Raw genomic sequence first — 23,951 nt, forward strand, 5'->3', positions numbered from 1 at the left:
TTTTGTGAATGAGAATCCCAGAACCTTCATGAAGGTTAGAATAAATTATGTACTTGGGCTTGTTTTAACTGGGTACAGTCACCATTTTTGCTCTGTGGAATATAACTTCCTAAAAGTAAGACCATTTGAGACCCTCAGGTTGTGTTTCAGACCTTTTTTTAAAACATGTTTTTCTTTCATTCATGTACATAATATTCTTTTCTCTATCAACATGAGGTGTTTTCTTTAAAAATCAACACACTTTTATATTGTTTTAATGTAGCCCTTCATTATTGCTAATTTTAGACTCTGGGATACAAAAAACAGAGAAGTAGTTCCTAAAGAAAATGCTATAAATGGAAACCTGAACGTTCAAATATTATTTTCACCTGCACTTCTTTGCTGATACCTCAGTTAGAGACACAGAGTAATGAAATCTCATTTTTTCCCATTAGTTAATTAGCACCTTCACATCTTAAGTACTGGAAGCATTATACTGTTAATTACCTACAAGTCCTCTCTCAAAAATCAGAGGAGTTGTTTATTTTATTTTTCTTATGCCTAGGCTTATATAACACTTAAAAAAAAAAAAACAACCCTGTAAAATATTCTTCTCTATGCACAGGCTAAATGTTACAAAATGGAGTGCTCTAACAGCTAAAGGTGAGTTCAGTCAACTCGTGCCCTAGTATTGATCTCTTATTTCTCCCAACACTTTTCTTCTAATCCTCTCCATAATTACATGAACTGCTTGAGCTTTCTTGAAGCTGTCAATTCCTCTTGCATCCATTTTCAAATGGCCAGCGGAGAAGCTGTCTGGGCACTGGATCAAACTGTCAATGTTCCCCACTTGGCAATTGACAACCCTCTTGAAGTCTCCTGGCACATCTGTCAAGGGCCTCCTAGGGTTCTTCAAAACTCTTCCCCCTTGGAAGAGAGCAAGAAGGGTGGAGGAGCCAGAATGGTATTGATCTGTTCTTTTAACATGGTAATTTGCCTGGGGGCTGCTTCAGTCATTGCCAAGCTGGACACTTGAAAAGGGAACTGTTTTTCAAAGTGGGGAGGTCTTTTTCAAACACTTAAAAACTGAAGACAAATGAATCTAAGCATCAAGTTCACAGCGCAATGTGAACGAGGTTGGCCAAATAGAAATGGGAGAGCTAATATATAGAAAAGTGGCTTAAAATTAATTGATGATAACAAGATGTCTGAGAGTTTGAAATATATTTTTAACTTTTAAAGGCTACATGTGCATCATAACCAATTAGAAAGTAGCCTACCGAGTTACATTAATCTTAGGAGAAAAAAAAATTAAGACTGATATAATTAACTAATGTAAAACATTAATAACATTGATATTGATGAATGCTTGGACATCTCCATAAATGATGAAAATGGAAAATAAAATCGATTGCTCGTTTAATTATACCTCTAACTGGCAACACACCATGAAGGCTAGACGGAAAAAAAAAGGGGAGGGGAGGTAACAGCACCATTTTTAAACTATCTTTGTCTACCCTTTTGTTATCAGTTTATTTCACCAATGAAACATACAGTACAGATAAGACTACAAGATATAATTAACTAGATAAAAATTATAAAGTATTACAATCTTAAGTTGGTAAAATTAATTAATCAAAAGCAATGATTTGTTCATAATTTTGAGGCCATGTATTTCTGGGGATATATTGTTAGCTGTGAATGAAAAAAAACCCATAAAAGGGAAGGCAGCACTCATAATGAAGGATCTATGGTGGGAAGCAAGAGCTGGGAAACTTGGCATCTTAAATCAGGGAAGTTCTTAAGGACAAAGGCTCTGGAGAAAAGCATTCCTGTCTGAGCTGCGTCTTAACTGATCCTGAAGTTGGCCCATATTTACCTGCCATGGTATTATGGGAGGAAATCAGTATTCTGTTAACCTCTGACCCCTGGGATCTGAAGCAGACAAAGGACCAATCTGGAGCCCTGGGAGAAGACAGCCAAATGTCAAACAGCAGGAAGGCAATTGTTAGCGAAACATTTGGCTTGGGCACAGCCAGCCTCATTGGGGCAAACTGCTATTCACAGAAACAAGCCATGAAGAGATAACGGCATAAAATATGGACAAAATGGCACCTTTTTTGCCTTGCTTCTAAATTATTAGCTTTATGGGACTTCATGCTGAACAGTATGAAAAAAAAATCCAATTTGCTTTGAAGCGCATTAGTCTGTCTCACATCCTAATTATTGTTTACATTGCCATTTGCCTTCTATTAAGAATTGAATAATTACCCAGCACTTCATAGTTTAAAAATACAAGCAAACAGGATTATCTGGGTAATTAAGAAACTGTACCATAGCTTTGTACTGCTGAGGAAAATATCTGCACACATAGGGGAAATGATAATTATCAATCAACTTACTTCAAATGGTATTTTAAGGATTTTGGGCAATTTGAGATCTGTAACTTATTAAGAAGAGGTTAGTAAGATCACCTTTAAGAAGTGTGGGTCTGTTTAAATCCATCCCCAGAAACAAGAGCCAGATAAGCAGCTGAATTTTCTCATCCACTAATGACACCAGAGAATGTACCAAGTACAGAACCTTCTGCTGTTCTTTAATCCTAATAATCCATCCCAAATGGACTTTGAACAGCATCATCAAACTTTGTCAGACCATGTGGAGCTAAACAAAAGCTCTTCCACATTTAGATGTTGTCTTTCCTGACCCTGCCTCCACTTAATTACACTCGAAGTCTGGCTATGCCCATTTTCTGCCCTGTGAAATTAGCTTGAACTCAAAACTAATTGAACTTCAAAAACATTTCATGCAAAGTCCTCTCCTTCTAGTTTATAGAATACATATGATCATGGTCTTCTGTTTTCAAGCAGAGAGTGATGTTTCTTGGGTAAGAAATGCAGTGTGCTTGTGTTTCTACTTTAGGGGAATACAGCAAAGGTTAAAGGAAATTTGCAAACACTGGGTAGGAGGGGAAGACAGGAATTCAATCTGAAGTGAATGCACATATGGAATAAGGAACAGAATTATAATAACATACCTTTTAAAGACATTTGCCTGGGATATAAGTGAAAATATCCCAGATTTCAATGGTGATTCTAGTTATGAAGACTGATGTGTTCATCTATAGATATAGAAACCAATGGGGAAAATACCAATGATGGTTTGTAGATTCTATACTTTCAATATATATTTGTTGAAAGAATGTGTGGGAAAAAAGGGGGCACCACATACTAAACCTGACAAGGTAATAGGTAACCACATAGGTCTGAACATAAAAATTCCTAATTAAAAGCAGGTCATGTCGGGTAGTTATATACTAGGCCTATAGCTTTCTTAACAAAGACTAATCTTTAATTTACCTTCAGTGAGCCTGTCTATTGCCTTTTTGTGCATCTAAGATAACATACCTTTGGAATCTCCTTTTTCAGATCCCTCAGGGCACACCCATAGTACCAGAGTACCAGACCACAGAACCCCTCATCGTTATCTTGTTCTGAATATACTATCTCTATGTGCTGTGAATGTTGATGATTAACTATCCTGTACCTACCAATGTAAGAAGTATGTTTCTTTATTTTGTCTTTTAATTTAATCCCAGAGATTCCCCTACTTTGCTTTCTCCCACTCCCTTAATCTACCACCAATGAATTTCATGTAACCCTCTTTAGATTGCCTCCTTTGATTCTAATGCATAAAGTAAGCGGCAGAACTGCCATTCTCCAGAGCATTTTTCTCATTGTGTTGAGATTTTGCTTCCCAGCAATTGTCATCAATTTGGCTCACATAAACTCATAAAAATTCTCTACAGGTTTGGATGTTTCTTATATCAAGAAATGGACTCAAGCCCGCTAGTAACCTAAAGCCTATTTTTGGAACTTCCTGAGATCTGACAATTCTTTTGCAAAGAATTTGATCTTTTTACTTTACAATGTTTTTTAAGCCCTTTGTTGGGACACTTCTAAACATTCCTAGCATAATCTGAATAGTGTCATCTCCTCCCTCCCACCTCAGAAAGAACAGCAAGATTCCAGCTGAAGCTGTCACTACACAGGCAAGCCAAGGGATTCACCAACTGCTAAGTTTCTTTCCAAAGGTCAAAATGAAATGAGCAGCGGGAGTCTGGTTGTTTTGCATGGGGCAAGGGGCTGGGGAGTGACAACCAGCCACATCAGGGCGGTAGAGGGCGGGTAGGGTTTACACAAAGAGTCCTGTGCAAATAGTCCACTCTCCACCCCAACCCCCCCAATCTCTGGAAGCATTCAAATCAAAACCGAATTAATTTGCATGGCATCTAAATCATTGGGTTCTGCATAAACAGAAGGAGATTTTGGCTGTCGTTTCCAAAGGAAGCTCTCAGTGCCATTGTGAAAGGGAGAAATGGGTGTGCTGTTTTGCATGAGGGCGAATACAGAATATGCAAATGAGGAATCTGCTGCCTGGAAAAGCAACCCTAAGCAGACAGCTGAGGACCAGCATTCACCCAGAAAATGCTTGGTGTCTCCAAAGAGAGTTGTAAGGGGTACCAACACGATTGTTCCCAGGAAGCCAAAATAGACCTGAATATTTATAAAATGTCCATTTAGTCATGGGACTATTAATTACCCTCCAGATCATGGGACCCAGTGACCTCACCTGCTCTCCTCCCCAAAACAGCTCTGAGGTACCAGCTGCAAGGGGATATGAGAAAGGTTTTATGCCCTAAGTGAAAAAGATACAGTCTCTCAGGGTCTTGGAGACAGCTGGGGCCTTCTTTAATCATTCCTTCTCACAAGCACAAAAAACTAGAGAGAACTGAGCCATGATATTGGACACAGATAAACAGTTTTTAAAAAACCAAGAGCTATAAATTGCTGTCTAATTTTATAGAAACATCGAAAAGGTTGAATAAATAAAACACCACATTTCTAAGCTACCTCAATCTCTCAGATTTGGAAATAGTTTTCAGAGCTTTCTTATTTCATTTCAATTTTTAATGTGTTTGCAGCAAGACTGTAGCACACTTTATTACCTCCCAGAGAAACTAACAGGCTGATGGACCACTGCTGTGGTTCTCAAATTTTTGGATCTTGAAACCGATTTACACTCTTAAATATATTGAGGAGACCAAAGAGCTTTTGTTTATGTGAGTTAAAGTTATAGATATGTAGCACTGTAAATTGAAACTAAAAATATCTGTAAATAATTATTTATTGATTAATATAAAAATACTGATAATAAACCCATTATATGAGAACACAAATAACATTTTAATGAAAAAAAATGATTATATTTCCCAGAACAAAAGAAATTAGTGGCAAGAATGGTATTATTTTCTTTCTTCCTTTATTTATAAATCTCCTTATTCCCTGGCTTAATCTTAGACAGCTAGATTCTCATATTTGCTTCTGTATTCAATTTGATATCACACATTGGGTAGCCTCTGGAAAACCTGCTCATGAGAGAAGGAAAGGGAAAGGGCAAATAACATTGTATTATTGGTAAAGAAAGTTTTCACCTTGCAAACCCCATGAAAGGGTCTTGGGGAACCCAGCGGGAACACACTTTGAGAACCACTGCACTACTGCAATTACTTGGGCAAGAGAGAATCAATATAGACAAGATTAGCCATTTTATACCATCCCCTACCCTTGCTTATATGTCACTATTGCTCCTCCAAAACACAAAACTCCTCTATTCTGCACCTAAATAAACTGCTTTTCTTGTTGAACAGACACTGATCAAATAGTCCATATTGTCACCACATTTCTATATAACAATAAAATTCACAATAATTATTTCCATGTACTATGTTTAATGACTCTAGGCACTGGGCTAACCCTTCACTGTATGCATACATGTTTATATGTGTGTGCCATACATAATCACATACTATTACCATCAATTTGCTAACTTGAGATCAGGGGGCTTGTAAGTATCCATGACCATACATCTGGGTAAGTAGCACAACTAGAAACTAAACTCAAGTCTCAAACAGAAAGGCAGGGCATAGCCATTTGGTACTAAAATAACTAGACGTTCACACATGTGTTGCAGAGATTTCTGAACTTTCATTCAGGCACAGAGAGGATTCATAAACATGATGTAAATACTTAAGACCCAATTGAAGTAGGAATTATAAACAAGGACCTCTTGAATACATTAGTCACATGCAAAGATTCTGATATATCATGTTGACTCCATGAAACATTACTCCACCAAATAAATGTTTAATATGAAACAGGCCACAATTCCTTATGCATTTATTTATTCATTCACTCAATGAACATTTCATGAGCCCCCAGTATGTTCCATAATAGTCGCTGGTGTTACTTGTCTAGTTATAATTGACTGCACTCCTCCACTTACATTCTCAGGATACAGAAGTTTTACTGAATTCACTTGCCCAAGATAAAGCCAGAAAAATAACAAAGCAAGCTTAATCATTCAACATATTAACACAAATATAAAGATATGATTTACAAATTAAAGCGTTTGTTTACAAATATTACCAGGAAAAACTAAGATAACCTAAACATCTACCAACAAGTGAAAAAATAAAGTATGATATTTTCTGATATTATAGGATTCTATGATATTATAGAATTTTAATCATAAATTATGAAGAATGAAGGAAAGTTATATTCTCTAATGTGATAGTCAAGCATCCTAAAATCAAGACAACTAAGAGAATAATTCCACTTGTTATTTTTTAAAATACATGCATAAAGATATATTTGGATTACTTGTCAAATTGTGAAAAGTGGTAACTCATAAAAAGTTTGAGTAAGCCCTAGCCGGCTTGGCTCAGTGGATAGAGCATGGACCTTCAGGCCGAAGGGTCCCAGGTTTGATTCCGGTCAAGGGCACATACCTCGGTTGCAGGCTCCTCCCTGGCCCAGGCCATGGTTAGGGTGCATGCAGGAGGCAAACCAATCTATGTGATTCTCTCACATTGATATTTCTCTCTGTCTTTCCTTCTCTTCTACTCTCTCTAAAAAGATCAATGGAAAAAATATCCTCAGGGGAGGATGAACAAAAAGAAGAGCTTGAAAAAGTTGGAGTAAGGGTTAAGGATGCAGTTCTTTAGTAATGTGAAATTCATCAATTAAAAACAAAACACACACACCCTTAAGTAGCAAAGTTCAATGATGTGAAAGTCAAACATATCACAACTGCCTGTTTTGCACAGTGGTAGCTGGAAAGCTATTTAATCGGTCTTTTTCCTAAAGCATCAAGTGTTAAAAAAAGAATTATGTCTTAATTTGTTTTTTGAAAGGTGCAGGGAAGCTCCGTTAGACTAAAATAAATCATCAAATCCTAAATAGCATAGTCAAAAATCCCTAACTGAGATAATGCCTGTGTGATGCTTTGGTGAACCCAAAATAGAGACCATTGCCTCATTCACACTAAAAAAGAAGCTGGGTCACATGAAGCAGGAGAAATAAAAAAGCACAACAGAAAAAAAAAGACAATAATTAAACTCTGTTCTTCTCATATATAAAGAATTGCATCTTTCAATCATCATAGCCACAGCCATGCTTCAAAGCCAGGATAAAGGCAGCCATGCGATTCAAGCAATTGATTCTTAAAGACACGATTCAAAGGTAAAAGAAAACAGTGTCTCTTCTGAATTATATTTTAAATGCTTTCTTTTCAGTACTTCTTTCTCCTAAGGTTCTTAGGAAAACAAAGTCATCATGATTTTTTTTGTAACCACAGTGCTCTTTTCAGAGGACAAATTTGAAATATTTCTATTTCACAGCCATCAAAGCATTTGTCTTGTTCTTTCTCAAAAGAGCTTTTAACAAGATACCTTTTGCTGATATAAAGGCATCATATATATGTAATGATATATAATATAGATCCTAGAGATGTATTACCCCAAACAATTTATGCCAAAGTGTATATTTCAGCAAGGCTTGATTTCTGCCTGGCTGAATTTTGTCACAGTTGCGACCACTTCCTTGTTTTTAAGAGTGACTCTAATAAAGTTTTCTTTTTATTAGTTTCATTTTTCTATATATTCTCTGAAAATATTGCTTATTAATATTTCACAAAGAGTAAATCTGTAACTTTTATTTTTCAGCTTTTCAATTAAGCAAAAAATAAGTTCATAAAGAATCCTTTCCTGTCTGCCTTCTGCTTAATATTTCTGAGGAAAGGAAAACAGCCCTGTGAAACATCTGGCAGATGCCCTCACCGAGGGGAATGGCTGTGTGTGTTGGGGAGAGGGGGTGCCTGGTTTGATTTTATTTCTTTTTCTGACCATGTGAAGTGGATGGGTGACTAGACTAACTCAAATACTTTCTCATCCTCTGCACCCAATCACTAGGCAAGTTCAAACAACTGCGCCCTTCTCCTGAAGAGGGCAGATGAGCGACCAACACTCTTTGTTGTCCTGCTGAGACTGAGCCAAATCATTTCAGAAAATGGTATTCAGGAGCACAATGAACTTGCGGCTGCTTCAGAGGGCAAGCCCACCATCACCCTGCCACTGGACACTTTTGAGGCAGCTCTTTACGTCTCCATTAGCATGTACCGCTTGGAAGTAAGAACTCTAAGAGGAAGTGTAGTTCTGTCCCCAGTCCCTTGAGGACTCTGGCAGATGACCAGGGTTAGATTGAAACAACAGCACACCCCAGGCCCCCACCCGCCTGACCCATTTTTGGCCAGGGATCCTTTGTCAAACATTTAAGATCTTAATCAATCTTCACTCTGACCTCTCAGACCCTGAGGAAGATGGATGAGGAAGTAGGTGACCTTTCACCTGGTCTTCTATTTGTCCTGCCACAGTATACCCATTGGAAAGACAATTGGGGAGGAACCTGCTGCCAAGGTTCTGAAGCCTTGCCAATTCTCCATTATATCCCTTCTTAAGCTCTCTTCACACCTCCTCTTTCTTGTCCCACCCCCTAATCACTTTTCTCTCACTCAAAGGAAAGTTCTCTTTCCTTCAGGGACAAAGACAACAAAACAACAACAACAACAAAAAACCCTGACACTCTCCAAATATCATTTGCAATATGAAGTGTGAAAATGGACATTATTCTTTGTTAGGGCAAGGGCAATGCCTTCTCTCTTTAGCCTTGACTTCCAAGAGTGACTGGGAGATGAATACCCTTTTATTACTTCAGCTCAATACCCTTAAAAGTCATCAGCTATGACTTGGGAAGAGCAGAAGGATTAAAAAAAAAATGCTAACATTTACATCAGTTTCATACTTTATGATCTACAAGGTGATTTTTACCAATCTAACAACACCATGTCCTCATGGGAAGTCAGGAAGATGGTATAATTATTATCAACCCATTTTATAGATAAACAAACCATGGCTCAGAGGGCCTAAAAACATGCTCAAGGTCATACAGCTAACTGACCAAATTGAGACACATTTCCTTGTCTTGATGTTCCTTCAGCTCCACTTGGATGTTTCTCTGACACCCCAGTAATGATGTCAAGGATGGAGACAACCATTTTTATTACTCCTAAGACTTTTGCAGTCTTTAAAAAGTCTCACTCAAGTTTGGAATTTTAAGAATCCTTTGTCATTCAAGTTTTTCCTTTCTTCCTAAATTCATCAGAGATTCTTACTAGTAGAATCAAAAACAACAAAAAAGCAATGAAGTGCAAGGTTTTGTGCAAAAAAAGTATCTTCTTAAAGAGTTAATCGCTTTATTTTTTAAAACTTTTTGAAATATACATTTTTATTGGTTTCAGAGAGGTAGGGAGAGGGAGAGATAGAAACATCAATGATGAGGAAGAATCATTGATCAGGTGCCTCTTGCATGCCCCCTACTGGGGATCAAACCTGTGCCCTTGACTGGAATAGGAACCTGGAACCCACCAGTCCACAGGCAGATGTTCTATCCACTGAGCCAAACCAGCTAGGGCGAGTTAGTCACTTTATGCTTAGCAAAGGAAATACATGAAGAGCAGGTGTGGAAATACCAAAGATTCTCAAAAATGACTCAACCAATCTTCCCATTCCATTAAATATCTGACCCTGCGTTAAGAACAGTTTGCTCAGAAATGAACTAGACCTAAAACTTGAAGCCCCTCCCCTCCCATGAACTACATGATTAACTAGAGTCCCAAGATTATTTCCATAAAACAAACCACTAACTTGTTCAATTGACTTTACATTCATTTCCCCCTCCATCTTTTTCTCTTTTCCTTCTAATTTGGGTTGTAAAACTGTCAAGGAGTTTCACAATGAAGCAACCTATGAATTATTGGACTCTGTGACAATTGAAAATCAATGACATTAATACAGAGAGATTCTAATGCCAGCCATGTGACCATTTGAGCAGGAAATGGAAGACAATATATATTTTAAATATATATAAAAATCTTGACATGTGAAGATGTGCATATTCTGTCTTAGAAAAATAGAAAAGGCAGAATAATTTACTCTAAAATGTGATGTGGTGTTATCACCCAGTTCATTTCATTATTCCTCTATGATTATTATAATTCACATGCCAATAACAATGCACTCATATACTTTCTAAAATTGATATTAGAATATACTTCACAGTTTCACTTTGGTACAGGTTATCTTATAGTTGCTGAGTCAACAGCAAACAAAATGACAAAAGCTGCCTTTAAATTCCAACTTACAAATTTTCTAGTTCACAAATTTACCTTTTCTCTTTAGGTCAAAAGAAATGGTAGTCAGCCTTTATTCTGTTTTATTTACGATGAAGTTAAAAGACATTCATTGTTAGCTACCCCCAAAAATAACTGCAAGCAAATCAGGAATGACACTTTAGAAATGTATAAACTATGAAACCATAACTCTATGACACCAAATTATCAAAACTGTAATTTTTCTAGGTTATTATAGTTGATTTCTAGTCCGCCGAGTGGATTGCCCCAAACATAGTTAATCCCACCGTGTCATTAAGATGGTTGAAATGCCAGACAAATTGTTTGGCAGGCAGTTATTTCAGGCTCTTTAATCACCAAATCAGGTGAACCATGGGCAATCCAGTATACAGCTCAACAATCACCCCAAGAAAAGATTAATCTGATCTGTTGCCTAGATGGGACCAGAGTTACACTCTTTAGTACTAATCATAATGAGATTGGCAGCAGCAAACTATTGATAACCACTAAAAATAAATACCAAGCAAAAATAAAAACCTTGGATAACTGATCTTTTTAAAGCCTTAAGCTACACATGACATGAGCAATCCATATACAAATGAATTACTCTCATCCCTTACTCAGAAACAAAGCTTTTTTAAAAAAAAAACATAAAAATAAAAACTTTAAAAAATCCTCAGTATTCTGACAGAAAAGGGGACATAAGGGAAGAAGGAACTACATACACTCTATTTTAGGTGAGGAAAAAACACAACACTTTAGTAATATGCTGCATAGAAATTAACATGATAAAAACATCAAGATTTCTTCAAACACTCAATAACCAAATGGCTCACAATTTAATATCGCCTCTGACCACAGATGAAATAAGAAGACTCTTGCTAGTTCCTTATCACCTCCTGGGGGAAAGAAAGGTCTTTCATCAAGATTAATTTCTCTTAGGGACCCTGTCCATGGGTGCTCAGTGGAACAAATGCACTTGAAACACTGTCACTCCAAAAGGCAGGGGACATTCCCCACACAGCTTCAGAGATTTGAAACAACACAATTCATATTTCACATGTAAATTGTTTATGTACATATACACACAACCAGAGATATTTACCATTTTTACCAAGTCTATACTATGGTTTGAACATCTGTCCACCCTCTTTAAAGAAGGATCCATCAATCTCATTTCTTCAGCTTGATCATTTACATTTCCGAGGGCACATCAAGCCTGTTCAGATCTAAGCGCCCGATAGCAAATATGTTTGGCCTTCTGCTGATTATGGCAGCATCATTTACATTGTCAGGATCAGAACCGGCACAGCCTTGCCACCTGGAGCTCCAGCACTTACTCATTAGACCCCTCTGTCCCACCACATCCCACCGGGGCTGCTAATTACTGGCTCTACTCCATTCAGTCGCATCTCTGATTTAATTATGTGCACTGAGCCCTAATGAAAAGTACAATATGGCTCGTCTTACCTTGGCATTCTCCATTCCGCTCCTCATGCCCGGCATTGCAGAGGCAGTTGCCAATGGGTACCAGCCATTCACCATCTGCCCCGCAGTACATTTTTGGCACATCCTTCTCTTCTGAGTTGTTGACACAGGAGCCGCGGACTTCCACCAGAGAAGACGTATCAGCCCCCGTGATGGTGTCTGGAAACTGGGCCAGATTGCGCACGGTGAGCGGACACTTCTTATAGAACACACGGACGGACACCAGGGCGATGCAGGCGCCCACATCCTGAAAAGCCAGGTAAAACCCCTTTTTGCTCAGTGGCCCTACATCTCGGACCTCAGTGTTCAGCTTCATGATTCGGTCGCCGATGTCCACTTGGGTGAAGCTCTCATCAGCGGCGATGGTGTCGATCTTGGCAAACTGGCTCTCCCGGATAAAACGCTCCTTGTCGTTGTCCGATTCATAGTAGTACAGGTTAAACGTCTCCTTGCAAGTCCCCATGACGCCTGGAAGACTATTGCAGTCCCTCAAGGTGAACTTGATCTCAATGTACACCCTTTGAGCCCCTTCTCGGGTGATCCAGTCAGTTCGGAGCCAGTTATTCTGGCTGGGTTCCATCACGTTGCACACTTGGTAGGTTCGGATGGGTGTATTTTTTTCATCCATAATACTCACTTCCTCCCACTGCAAAGATCCGAAGAAAACGTATCAATCACAACATTTCATCACACAAGGATCTGTCAACCCTATTTTACTCTCATACAACTTCAATTATTATTAGTTTTTTTCAAAACGACTGAGCACCAGTCCTCACGGATAAAGCCTGTTATGGAGAAGACAAGACAGCATTTTATTGCAGAAGTATGTTTGCTTTTTAAAAATTGTTTCATTCCTTTGCCTCTAATCCAGAGGCAATGGTGGATTTATTACTTGGGAGTTCTCAGCAGTTCCTTGTGGTGGTCTAACAACCTCAATTTCACCTATTACAACGGCTACAATTTCAAGTGGCAACAGTTCAAATTTACTCATAAATGAAAAACTAGTATGTGTATTGTTTCAACAACTGAACAGAGACCTGCAAATTAAGAGCAGGAAGAGGAAAGCTTGCCAAAGGAAGACAATTATCAGTTAATTAGTGGTGCTCCTGTCAGAACTTTGCTCTCTAATACCTAAAAAAATGTCAGTGGCTTTTTTTTCTTTTCTTTTGGCACTGTCACTACTCTTTAAAGGGGGAAAGAAAATCTCGCCATTCTGGTTTTGGTAATCCTGGGAAGACAGAGAGTAAACTTTCTGGTTGGATTTCTCAAATATGCTGTCATTTGTAATGGTAGGACACTTTTCAAGAGCATGCATTCAATTAAATGTTTATATTGATTTATTTTTAAAACATATGCACATAAGTAAACAAGGACACATACATACTTTGCTTCTAAATACTCTGAGGGTATTGAAAGCAAAATCGTAAGCAGCATTTGTGATTAAAAGCTCAAGAAATTTAAAAAGGACGGTAGAGTTGCAATCTACTTCCTAACAAAGATTCTCATAGTGGGACAGTCTGAATTCACTATGACTAAAGTGGTCATTTCACTCTCACCTTTAAAAAAATAACCCTAAAAGAAGCAAGATTTTTGGGGGGTCCTACGGAGCTCTTCATTAATATCTGCAGTGATACACTTATGTAGATCTGGTATAAGTCAGCTTAAATATCTAACACATGAATATAATTAAAAGAAAAAAGAGTTTAAGAAATGTATATTGTATAATAGCTTCACTTAAGCCTCCATCCAAAAATATGAGTACATAGAATCATACTGTATCTTTTAACGGGTTTCCCATCTGTGCATTGAAGAACTGTTAATGGATGGAAATGTTACTATATGAAGGGCCATAATGCATAAAATTCTCTATCCCTTTCATCTACTACCATTATGAAAGTTGGAACTGGGAGGGACAAGTACCCTGTCATGATTAAAATTTCTTTTTACCCATTAATAAATCACCAGTAATTTACTTATTTGGGGAGATTCACGTAAGTGCAAAAATAGATCCCCATCTTCAAAAACAAAACAAAACAAAACAAAAAAACCTACTAAGCATGTTTCTCCTCTCAGAACAAAGAAAATATGGCAAAACACATTTATCAATGTAAATGAAAGTACATAGGGATAGCTCCACAAAATTTATACAGGATAATTCAGATGCACTGTGAATTCTCCAGCCTGAACTTGATTGTTTAAACACACTGATCAATTCACCAGAACAATGACAAATCTCCCCTTAGTTTTGTATTTTACAATCAATGTCAGAAACTCAATATACTCCTTTAAATGAGCACAGCCAAGAAATCAGGTTTTTGTTCTAATGTTGCCATCAGAAGCCATCATTTTCCATTATTTTCATGTTTAGTTTAGTTGTTCTGATGGAAAACAGGAGAGTTGTTTCTGACTGTATTGTCAAATAAGTTTTCTTTTTCTTTTTAAAAATAACAGCAACAACAATAAATAAAGGTCATTATTGGACAAAACTGTAATCCAAAGTTTCCAGCAAAGATGTCTCAAAATAATCGAAAGACTCAAGTATACTCCCCCGCGCCCCCCCCCCCAGCTAAAAAGAACTTTTGAAGCCAATCTATTCCTACTCAGTAGACTTCCAATTCATCCGTCACTCTAAGCCTGATAGATCCTCTTCAAATATAAAATCTAGAGATTAATTACATTTTATAATTTGGTACCTAATATCTCAATGGCTACTACCTGGTATGTATTTTGGAAAGAACTATTTTTCTTATGCATAAGTAAAATTTCATTTCTAACCCCTCACAATAATACTTAAATGCTACATACATAATATTTAAGGAAAGGAAAAAACTATTTCCACTCAGCCCATAAAAGTCGGGGTTTTATACGATAATCAGTATGCATAATATTAGTTTTTTTAAAAGACTTCAAGACAACCAAGAAAAGTTTTGTGTCTAGAAAAAGTGACCAGGTGCTTTTTCAGCAATTCGGAGGATGGGGGTGGGGTGTGGAGTCTACAGCATATTAAATTGCAGTAAAAGCTTTCCAGAAACTAGATAGACCATAGACGGTACTAAAAAAAAAAAAAAAAAGTGTCACTCCTTGCTTTTAATAGGTCCATGTATATTTAGTGTTAACAAGTCAGACCAAAGTCATACTTGATGCATTCTCTCTTCAAGCTTAAGAGCAACTAGTAAGAAAAATAAGGCTTATTAAAAATTTTTAATGCAAGTACTGATACCTTCCATCCTCAACTGAGCATACAGTTCTAATACATTCAACCTACAGAGCAATAGCTCTAGTGTAGCATGGGAAAGTCTTCCTGAATCAGTGACCTTTCCAGGGTATAGGATTAACAAGAGTCTGACTCTCACAAGATAAAGCTGTACCTTTCTTCGCATTCAAAGGATGAGGGCAATTGCCTGCAATCAGCGGTGAATACAGCCTGTCTACACTGCCAGAAGCCTGCCAATCATTCTCTCTCCCTTTAAAAAAATGGTTTTGAGAGCAGACTGGAATTTTTCAGCAGAGACTCAACTAACTACAGTCAAGTTCAGGCAGAAAAAACAGGAAGGCAGGGCAATCTCCGTTTCATTTAAATGGATTATGAGAACTACTTTGGAAAAATCCTAAAATTCTCCATTTTCATGATTGTTTCTTATCTTATTTTTGAAACCCATCTTCTATAACAGTTTCTATGCATCTTTATTTTCTTTTCATCTTTTATTGCTTATGCAATGGTTGAAGCACCATAGTGGGTGCTGGCATTACAATTTTTGCCTGGTAAAGACTCAATCTTCCTTTCATCTCTATTGTTTTTAATCATTTGACTTAGTCATAGATTATAAAAAATGCAAAGGTGGGCTGATATGCTTAATTTTTAAAAAACCTGAGTGTTATGTCAGTTTGGCAGAAACCAGAGATATATATTGTACTGATTTTTTTTTCTCCCCAAAACGAATTCATTTTGACCTGTTATTAAGGGGTAAGGTTGAGATGAGAGAATGTATCCATTGACCTGCTTCTAGTCTCTTAATCTTCCAATGGAGGCAGTGATGGCAAATTCTAGAAGAAATGAGCAGTGCATTCTCTCTCATGGTTGTAATGCAGCCTCCCCAGCACCAAAGATCCAAGACTCCAAATACTTAAACTTTTCACATTGAGCCCCAAGGATGCTCAAGCTTTGATGCTTGCTGCAAGTACTGTGCAGGGGGCACGAGTTCATAAGGCTTTCAGTGTGCAAGAGGGCAGCAGCTGCTTTAAGGTGGTTCTGACAGCAAGGTAAGGAGCTCCTGCAGCTTAGCTTGTACACAGAACTGAACCTGTGACTGGGACAAAGAGAAGGGCTTTCTCCCCAGTATCTTTATTTATTCATTTTCCTCACCTGGAAACAGGACAGTTGCTCTAACATGAACCCGGTCAGGACTTCATGGCCATCACAGTGACGTAGGCATCAATTCTAATTAGGTCTCCAGATTGCCTTTTTTGTTGGTATGTTAGTTTTAAATAGGCATCTAAGTTGATGCCTCTACTGATCTCCTAATTTTGAAAACCCTTTCTGCCCTTTTGGTTTCTAGTTCTACCATGACAGACCTATCCAAGGGGAGTATAGGATTTCTGCAACAAAGCGCAATTCACTTCATAGGCCATGGCGGAAATCTGACCCCCTCACCACAATCAACAAGAATCAAGCCATTAGGACTTTCAGAAAGTTGCTAATCACTCCTTTTTTACCCTTCGGAGCAGAGAGCCACTCGGAACTTACCCCTCCTTCCAGAGGGCTCGCTATCCACCCAAGTTCTCCCTGAACGGATCTGGAATCCAATAAGGTAACTACAAAAAGGAAAAGAAAAATAGATTAATTTCCAATTGCAAAAGCCAATACTACAAAAACCATTTGCCTGAGCGTTTCCATATGTGCTGAGGGTGCGCATATCCAACTCTGATCAAACCTAAACTTGGTCTCACTTATGTAAATAATCATTACTCACTTGATCTTCTCCCCTCTTTAAATCTGCAAGTTCTTATTTATTTAACTTGCTGAGCATTTAAAATTCCATCCCAGGACTCAGTTGATTCATTTTCTAAAAAGGATGAATAGAGAATCTCAAGTACAATTCAAAAAATAAATATATCTATGTAGGGCAGTTGCACTCCAGAGCAAAATCTGCATTCATCTCTGTCTGGTGTCTACTGGAGTTATTTGTTTTTACAAGTTTCAGATGACCGCATAACTCATCATCATGGTGACAGAGCCACAAGTGAATTCTATCTGAGAGTGCTCAAAGGGTCAGGAAAAGGCTCTCTCCCCGACCACTTTCCCCCCCTCCATCACCAAATAAATCGGCCTTGGTGGTGGTATCCGCTGCTTTTTTAAATATCAAAGTTTCAAAGGGGGGTGGGGAGGGGGCGGTGGGAGAGATGGCAGACGTGTAGAATTAGAATGCAAATGAACGGAATGATTCTCTTCCCCAGGTCTTTTAGAGGACAAACAGAGACTCCTCCTCCACCCAAGAGGAAATCACTGATTTGAATTTTAGGTATGCAGTAGAGTTAGTGTGCTAGTGTTACACCTAAGCGTGTGCATCGAAGATTAGGAATCGGAGCCCCGCCCAGGCAGGAGCAGGCCTAGGCACCTGGGACATTGAAAAGGACGCAGTCAATTCCTAACCTCTCTCTCCACGTTCTCTTTCCCACCGAGATCCGCAGGCCTGCGGGTCGAAAGGCCCATCTCAAAGGAACCACTGGGTTATTAATTTGATCGGCGAGGCTGGCTCCTCAGGCTGGGGGAGGGGTGGGAAGAGGAAGCCTTCCCCTTTGCTTTGGCGCACCCCAACTCTCCATCTCACCCCCAGGCCTCTGTATTCTGACCATGTCCCCTCTCATTTCACCACGAAGTCAAGGAGTTAAAATCTGCCTCTTTCTCCTGGTTTCCCCCAAAAGCCTGAATTCCTGGGATCTGTTAATTATTTTAAAGTGTAGAGCCTTCCCTGGGTCTCCCCCGCCCGGAGTTGCGCCCCCACCACCGGCCTCATTCTCTCTTCTGGGTCCCTAGAGAAAAGCCCGCTACATCCATTTGGATTTATGTAAGGTGGATTAGGGACACAAAGGGAACAATAAGACCCAATTTACAAAAAAAGGGAGGGAGTAGAAAGGGAGGGTAAAAGGGAGAAAAGGAAACGTGATGGGAATAAAAAGCAACAAAATGAATTATTTTTTAGGGGGAGGAGGAGTTCGAGAGGGGGGTGACTCCCCCCCCCCCCTTTTTTTACATCAGCCTATGGCTCCATCCGCACCTTTTTGTGTCTAGGGCTCCCAAGTTTTGCTTTCAAAAGAAAAAGCAAGAAATGGGTGCAAAGAAATTCCCTGCATCTGGTGCAGTGAGGTCTTAGGGGACGTCCTAAGAAGCGCGCCAAGTAGCTAGCGGGACGCGGGATCCAGCTTCGGAAAAGAGAACTGACCCTGGGGACCAAGGAGCCGCAGGGGCCGAGATGGCACCTGGACCAAGGTCGGAAGGGGGGAGGAGAGAGGGAGGTTGAGAGAGCGCCCCTTTTCTCGCAAGCAGTGTCTGCCGGCAGGTGTGCGAATCTATCCGAGCCTTCGTCTGGCGAACTCTGGGTACCGGCTGCCCAGCCAAGGCTAAGTTGGGTTTTGGCTCCCTCCTTCGGAACAGGAAAAATGATAGATTGTACAGGGATGGAGGGACGGATCCGGAGAGATGGACGAATGAAGAGCTGGCTGGCTGGCTGGCTGAATGGATGGATGGAATGGGGGAGGTGAGGGGTAGGGAGGGGTGAAAAAGTAGGCGAGACAGATGCAAGGCTAGATGAACGCAGGCTCGAGTGCAAGCATTCGCCGGAACACACGCGCGCACCATCAGGGCACTCGCGCACAGAAACACAATCCTCCACCTCCACGCGGGCACCCACGCGCCACAAACACGCATTTGCCCTCGCGCGCATGCACACAAGCACATACACGCACACACACACGCACACTCAACTCGCTTTTCTCTGAGATCATCAGAAACTACATAATCACCCCCACCTCCCCGACACAGACACACACTCCTTCCAGCACGTCCGAACAGACGCGCTGAACACCGAGCGCCGAGACGGGTCCAGTCGGTTCCGCACGTTCTCCCCAAACTAACCCAGTGCACAGTTCTGGGGCAAAAAGCAAAAACTCGAGTCCGTTTAACTTGCCGGCGGGTTGCCCAGGTCTGCGGGGTGATCTGAGGAGCGTGGGCCCCTTAGACCTGCGATGGCACCTCGGGGAGCCGGAGCCCAGCGAGAAGAAAGGTGACTGGCGCCGGATGCTAGAAATCAGGTCACCGGCAGCCGGCGAGCCGCACGTCTCTGCTGCGCAGCGGAGGCTCCGCAGCCCGGTCCCGGGAAGCGCAGGGCTCGGGAAACTTGGCAGAAACCACTGCTCGCACGGCTTCCCTAAGAGCCCGGGAGCACCCAGCCCTCTCCGGGCTCCAGGCTTCCGTTTTCCCGTCGACTGGGGCTGGGTGAGGGAGTGGTGGTAGCGAGGGCTTGGGCCACAGAATTATTATGTTTAATCCTAGCGTTGGCTCCCGTGTATCCCCTCGGGGCGCTTCGAACTGGCCTCGCGGCGGATGCTGACAAACTTTGTCCTTTTGCTACAAACTTGGGCAGTCTCGCCGCAAGGACGGGTCACCGCCCGGGTCAGGACACTCGGCCGCCCCGTGCCCCCTCTTGGCGGATCCCCTCTCCCCGGCTCCTTTCTCTCGAGTCTGAGAGCACTGCTCACGCGGGGATCCCCGTCCTCTCCGCTCCTCCCACCCCCCCAACACTCGCCGGCCTCACGCTCCGAGGAAAAAATCACCCGCGGATCGTCCCCTCTCTGTCCCCGACAGCAGAAAAGCCGCCCCACTCTTACCTTCGTTCGCGGGGTACACCCTGGAACCGGTGACAGCGTTGCAAGTCCCAAAGAGAAACGAAAAGAGGACGAAATAGAAAATCCCAGCCATGGTTCGCCGGTGCCAACGCTGCTCCTACCGCTTCTATCCCAGTGGAATAAATGCTTAAGTTAGGAGTGCAGCAGGCTGAAGACATTGCCAAGGGGGTGGGCCCGGCCCATGACGCCCACCCGCCAGTCCGGGGCCCGCGGCCAATAGTGGCGTAGACCCGGCGGCCTGGCCCCGCCCCCAGGAGCCGAGCCCGCCTTGAGTTCCCGCCCCTCGGGGCTCCCGGGGCTTGAGGGGGCAAGATTGGCGTGGGTCCCCGCCCCCACCGAGGGAGGCGACGGGGCCCCCAGACCTCACCTCAGGGGTCCAGCTCCTGGACCGGGAGGGAGCTTAGAAAGTCTCTGAATTGGTTGAGGGGGGAGCCCGAGGAAAGGTTGGCAATTCCCTCTCCCCCCTACGACGGTTTGAGAAGGAGGCAAAGGTCCTTTTATTGACATAAAATAAGTATAAAGTTGGCCAGCCTCTGCTGTTGCTCTTTCCTGTGGGTCGAAGCGTTTTGGTCCGGTGCGCCGGGTTGCACACGCACTCCTGAGCCCTGAGCCTGGCACAGCCTCCCTCTGCTACCCGGCCCTATTTCGTGTCTTTATTGCGCATCTCCGTATGAAATGCTCTTTGGAGGGGATTCTGGGGCATGATTGACCCCATTCCCCAGACCCCCTAGATGCCTGGAGAGCGACCTGATCGGTCCCCGTCGTCTAGTGCAGCGCCTGGGCTCAGTCACTGTGTCCGCTCTGAAGCGGAACGAATGACTTTCCAGCGACGGAGAAGCCCCTTCGGCCCCATCTCTGCGCTCACGCCTGGGGGCTCACCCCGGTCCTGGCTCCCCACCGCGGCAAGGCGCTCCGGGATGGCCCTGCCGGCAGGGAGCCAACTGTGTGTTTCCCGGGGGTTGTCCCTGGAACCGGACCTGGCAAGTCCCAGACGCGGGGAATAGAAGCCAAGGGCTTAGGTGGGAATGTGGTGGCCCACCGCTGACCGGCCTTCGCAAATGGCAACTCGGAAGCTGCCCGGAGCGGCTGTGCCAACTCTGCGTTCCGCCCGACAGTTCTCCCTGTCCCAGGAGACGTTGGTGGGCAGCGGAACCCGCAGAAATCTGCTCATCTGCCCCTGTCGACGTGCCCCACTGTCACTGTTGACTCTCCGGGGTCAACAGTGGCCCTGATCGGTCCCCCAAACCCTGGCTGCAGGCGCAGCCACCTGAGCGCCGTCCTGAGATAGCAAAGTAGCCCGGGAATTGGACCCCAACGCGGCTCGGTGCATTTCTCCAGACGTCTGCACGGGTCTCGTTCTCAGATGAGGCATCCCTCATTCCTTTCTGCCAGGCCGCGCCTCCTCTTGCTCCCTCGGGGATTGGGCCGGGTTTTCGTCCCGAGCCTGGGTCCCAGAGGGAGGGCGACCTCCGAGAGGTGGAAGAGCCTTTCCTGGCAGCGGCTCAGCGTGAACCAACTGCGCCACCTGCCGGCCATCCTCGGGAGTGCGCGGCCCCCGCTGAAGGGCGAGCGGACAAAGACCGCAACGCGCAACCGGCATCCCGCAGAAAGGAGAAAGGAGGTACGTGGGTGCGGTATCTTTTCATCTACCCGCCCATTCTGGCGCACCCGGCCGCCGCTAGGTGTAGTGGCCGGCGGCGGCGGAGAGAACCCGGTAGTCCTGTCCTGTTGCGCTTCTAGCCAACGGATTACGGAATCGGAAAAACATTTCAAGGAGAAGCTCACAGTCAACATCCCAGGGATTGCCTGAGTACTTGCTGTCCCCCCAAAGGAATCCTAGATAACAGGGGAGGGGTGCGAGTCAGTGCGGAGGAAAGAGCAGATTGCGGCCACGATTTCAGGTCATTGGCCTCCGTAACACATCGTGTCTCCTCCGTGACTCACTCGTGCAAACTCAGACCCGGGCTAACAAGATGGGCAACTTTTACCGGAGCGCGCTCGGAGAGGCGCTGGGCAGGAGCTGTGAGCCCATGGACAAGAGAGAGGGAGACAGCTTGCGCAGCTCCAGGCATTTTGGCTTCTCAGTGCAAGACCTGCTGAAATGTCACAGTCTGAGGATGTGGATCTCAGTGATTGTAGCTGCTGCTTTCACACGAGTAAAAAGGGGGGAAATGCACAGGGGGGATATATACGTATGTGCGTATATAAATTATTTAAGGGAAATGTCCGAATTCCTTTAAGGAATGCGTTTCTAGGTTCTTTCATGTGTCCTCCTGGGTTTGGGGGAAAGGAAGATGAGTATTGGTTTCTGTCATTTGGCACACAGACTCAGAAGGGAAAAGAGCCATCTGAATTCCGTTTAAAACATTTTAAATAGTAGCTGGCTGCCTCTTTGCAAGAATCTGAGTTTTGCATGTATGTGTGGTTGAAATGGAAAATTGACTGCCTGCCTCCTTAAAAACAGTAAAATTTCTAAAACATGTACCATCCACCCTTCCCCCCTCCCACCCTCCCTCTCCCCCATACCCCCCATATACACTCTGAATATTAAACAAAGGCTTCCCTTGCCACAGCTGCCTGAAAGCAAGGCTCATTTGCTAGGGCACATTCAGTGACTTCTCCTTTTTTCTTCCCGTATCCCTTTTTAGGCTTTAGAGCAGCCCGATAATCTGGGCAGCCACGAGGCTGGAAATGCTAACTCGGAAAAACTGAACTGCAACTTCCTCTTGAAAGCATTTCTGGGCGAAGATCAGAAATGAGCTAGTGAAAATTCTTCTGTCCATTCTGACTACCTGGGGACAAGTGTTCTAATGGAACACACGGCATTATTCCTAAAAATAGGGCAACAATGAAAATATGATGGTGGCCCTGGTGCACCATCAAATGCAGAACCTCCCACTTGATTGGGAAACTCTCAGGACTTTTCAAACGTTTGAGAGCATTTACTACAAATCAATTGTCCAGTGAAGTCATCAGCATGCAACAGAATACCACACTTTCAAACAGTATCTAAATCACCTACTTTTAAGATAAATTAGCTTGACTCTTGAGTAAAAATGTCCTCCTCCCCCAACTGCTGTAAGAATTTGGGGTCTTCTTGAGTCCATTAAGAGACATGTCAACATATATATGCTCATAAGGTTAAGAAGCACAGTAAATAATTTTCAAATTTTTCTTTTTGTACAGTACCTATAACAAAGACTTGAGCTGCAAAGTATATTTTAAATGCTAAGTTGAATTAAAGTTGAATTTTAAAGGCATTTCTAAATTCTAAAGACATTTTAAAATAGCACCAAGTCTCCCAGAGTTTTCACCACGAAGTGGAGGGCCACTTTCACCAAAGTAATGAGAAAAGGGCCTTTGACCTGTGAGCAAATAAGCAATGATTAAGAGAATGCATGGAAGACAGGAGAGAGGGTGAGAATGAGATGAACCCACTCTGCCAGAATTTTTAGCTAATTTAGATGGACTTCAGTCTTTTTTCTTTTTTTTTTAATCAATAAAAAGGAGCCTCCAGTGCCATTGCCAGAATCAGGGTTTTTAAGACAGACATCCCTGGTTTAATTTGTGATAGGTCTTCTACTAGCTGTGTGTCTTTGGGTAAGGTACCTAAACTTTCTGAGATATGGTTTCTTCATCTGTGAACTGTAGTTGTTATGTGATTCTTCTAAAAATGGAATGAAGTTTGAAGAGCATTAGAGTATAGCATCTGACATATGGTAGGTAGGTAGTTATTACTATGAAATATTACTCTTAAGTAATATTTCATTAAGAATTATTTAATAGTTAATAATTTAATATCAATCATCTATAGTATCCATTTAGCATTAACATTTTAATATTATTAAACAGGAAATAATTTACTCAGCTTGAATCATCCCTACCACAAGGAAACTAGGCACTGTGATTAACCTTGTGTACTCCATGAGAAGAGAATGCTTTATTTCATCACCTCCTAAAGCAGGGGAGGAAATGAATTATAAATTCTTCCCTTC

The 23,951-nt window shown here is 42.1% G+C and overlaps 1 protein-coding gene across 8 annotated transcripts in view; it reads right to left on the reverse strand.

Moving 5' to 3' along the window:
• Positions 1 to 20,137, reverse strand: part of EPHA4 (EPH receptor A4) — a 136,935-nt gene extending 116,798 nt beyond the window's left edge. For 2 of the 8 annotated variants that reach the window (XM_059703300.1, XM_059703301.1), the window contains exons 1-4: positions 19,939 to 20,114; positions 16,799 to 16,866; positions 12,037 to 12,700; positions 11,403 to 11,465 (exon numbers count right to left, since the gene is read on the reverse strand). In XM_059703300.1, coding sequence (XP_059559283.1) covers positions 11,403 to 11,465; positions 12,037 to 12,700; positions 16,799 to 16,866; positions 19,939 to 20,029 — 886 coding nt within the window. In that variant the 5' untranslated portion in view covers positions 20,030 to 20,114. Of the gene's footprint in view, positions 1 to 11,402; positions 11,466 to 12,036; positions 12,701 to 16,417; positions 16,774 to 16,798; positions 16,867 to 19,938 lie in introns of those variants that run through there. The other 6 variants (XM_059703303.1, XM_059703306.1, XM_059703307.1 and 3 more) reach the window with 6 other exon arrangements.
• Positions 20,138 to 23,951: the final 3,814 nt, after the last annotated feature.

Source organism: Myotis daubentonii, chromosome 7 (assembly GCF_963259705.1).
Source record: "Myotis daubentonii chromosome 7, mMyoDau2.1, whole genome shotgun sequence".
Lineage (NCBI taxonomy): Eukaryota > Metazoa > Chordata > Mammalia > Chiroptera > Vespertilionidae > Myotis > Myotis daubentonii.